Consider the following 598-nt stretch of genomic DNA (forward strand, 5'->3'; position numbering starts at 1 on the left):
TGTCGTCCATTCCCATTTTAGTTCTCGAATGCCATCCCACGCGACACAGCGCTCACACTTTGATACAGAACATATCCTACACCTCACAATTTCTCCAGAACAGCATATACGGCCTCTAAGCACAACTGCACCAGTCCACAAATCAATTTGCTATTGAAGCAAAAGTACATTAATACTAGATTTGAGGCTTTCACGGCCATTGATACAATATCTAGGTATAGCTTCCGGAATGAAGCCGTGTCTTGAATCAGCGATATGCCGACGTTTCGCAAACGTTGCAGTTTGCATCATCAGGGCTGAGAACTGATACTGATACTCTGATACTGAGCTCCCTTGGGTAAAGGTAGTCCTTATATGTCCCCCTCCCCCCCTTTGTGTAGATGGTGTTTAGGGAGTAGGGGACGAGGCTTGAATCCAGCCAATCAGCGTATTTTAATTGATCAGCTGGTCAATTAAAAACCGGGAGGGCAGTATGCCAAATAGAGTTTACTTGCATACCTTTGTCTCGGTTGAGGTTGTTGGGATGTTTTAAAATTTCTAGACCTTCACGATGTTTTCTGGCAAAATAACTCTGTGAGGGAGCCAATCTGGTGGCTTT

The 598-nt window shown here is 44.5% G+C and overlaps 1 protein-coding gene across 1 annotated transcript in view; it reads left to right on the forward strand.

Moving 5' to 3' along the window:
* The window catches only part of LOC116843283, a 10,076-nt gene extending 9,957 nt beyond the window's left edge, over positions 1 to 119 (forward strand). Inside the window, exon 7 of the mRNA XM_032813591.1 lies at positions 22 to 119. Within this exon, the coding sequence (XP_032669482.1) occupies positions 22 to 119 (98 nt within the window). The remainder of the gene's footprint in view (positions 1 to 21) is intronic.
* The last annotated feature ends 479 nt before the right edge of the window (positions 120 to 598 follow it).

Source organism: Odontomachus brunneus, unplaced genomic scaffold (genome assembly GCF_010583005.1).
Source record: "Odontomachus brunneus isolate Ranch 3 - 2012 unplaced genomic scaffold, Obru_v1 Obru_scaffold_003, whole genome shotgun sequence".
NCBI classification, from domain to species: Eukaryota; Metazoa; Arthropoda; class Insecta; order Hymenoptera; family Formicidae; genus Odontomachus; species Odontomachus brunneus.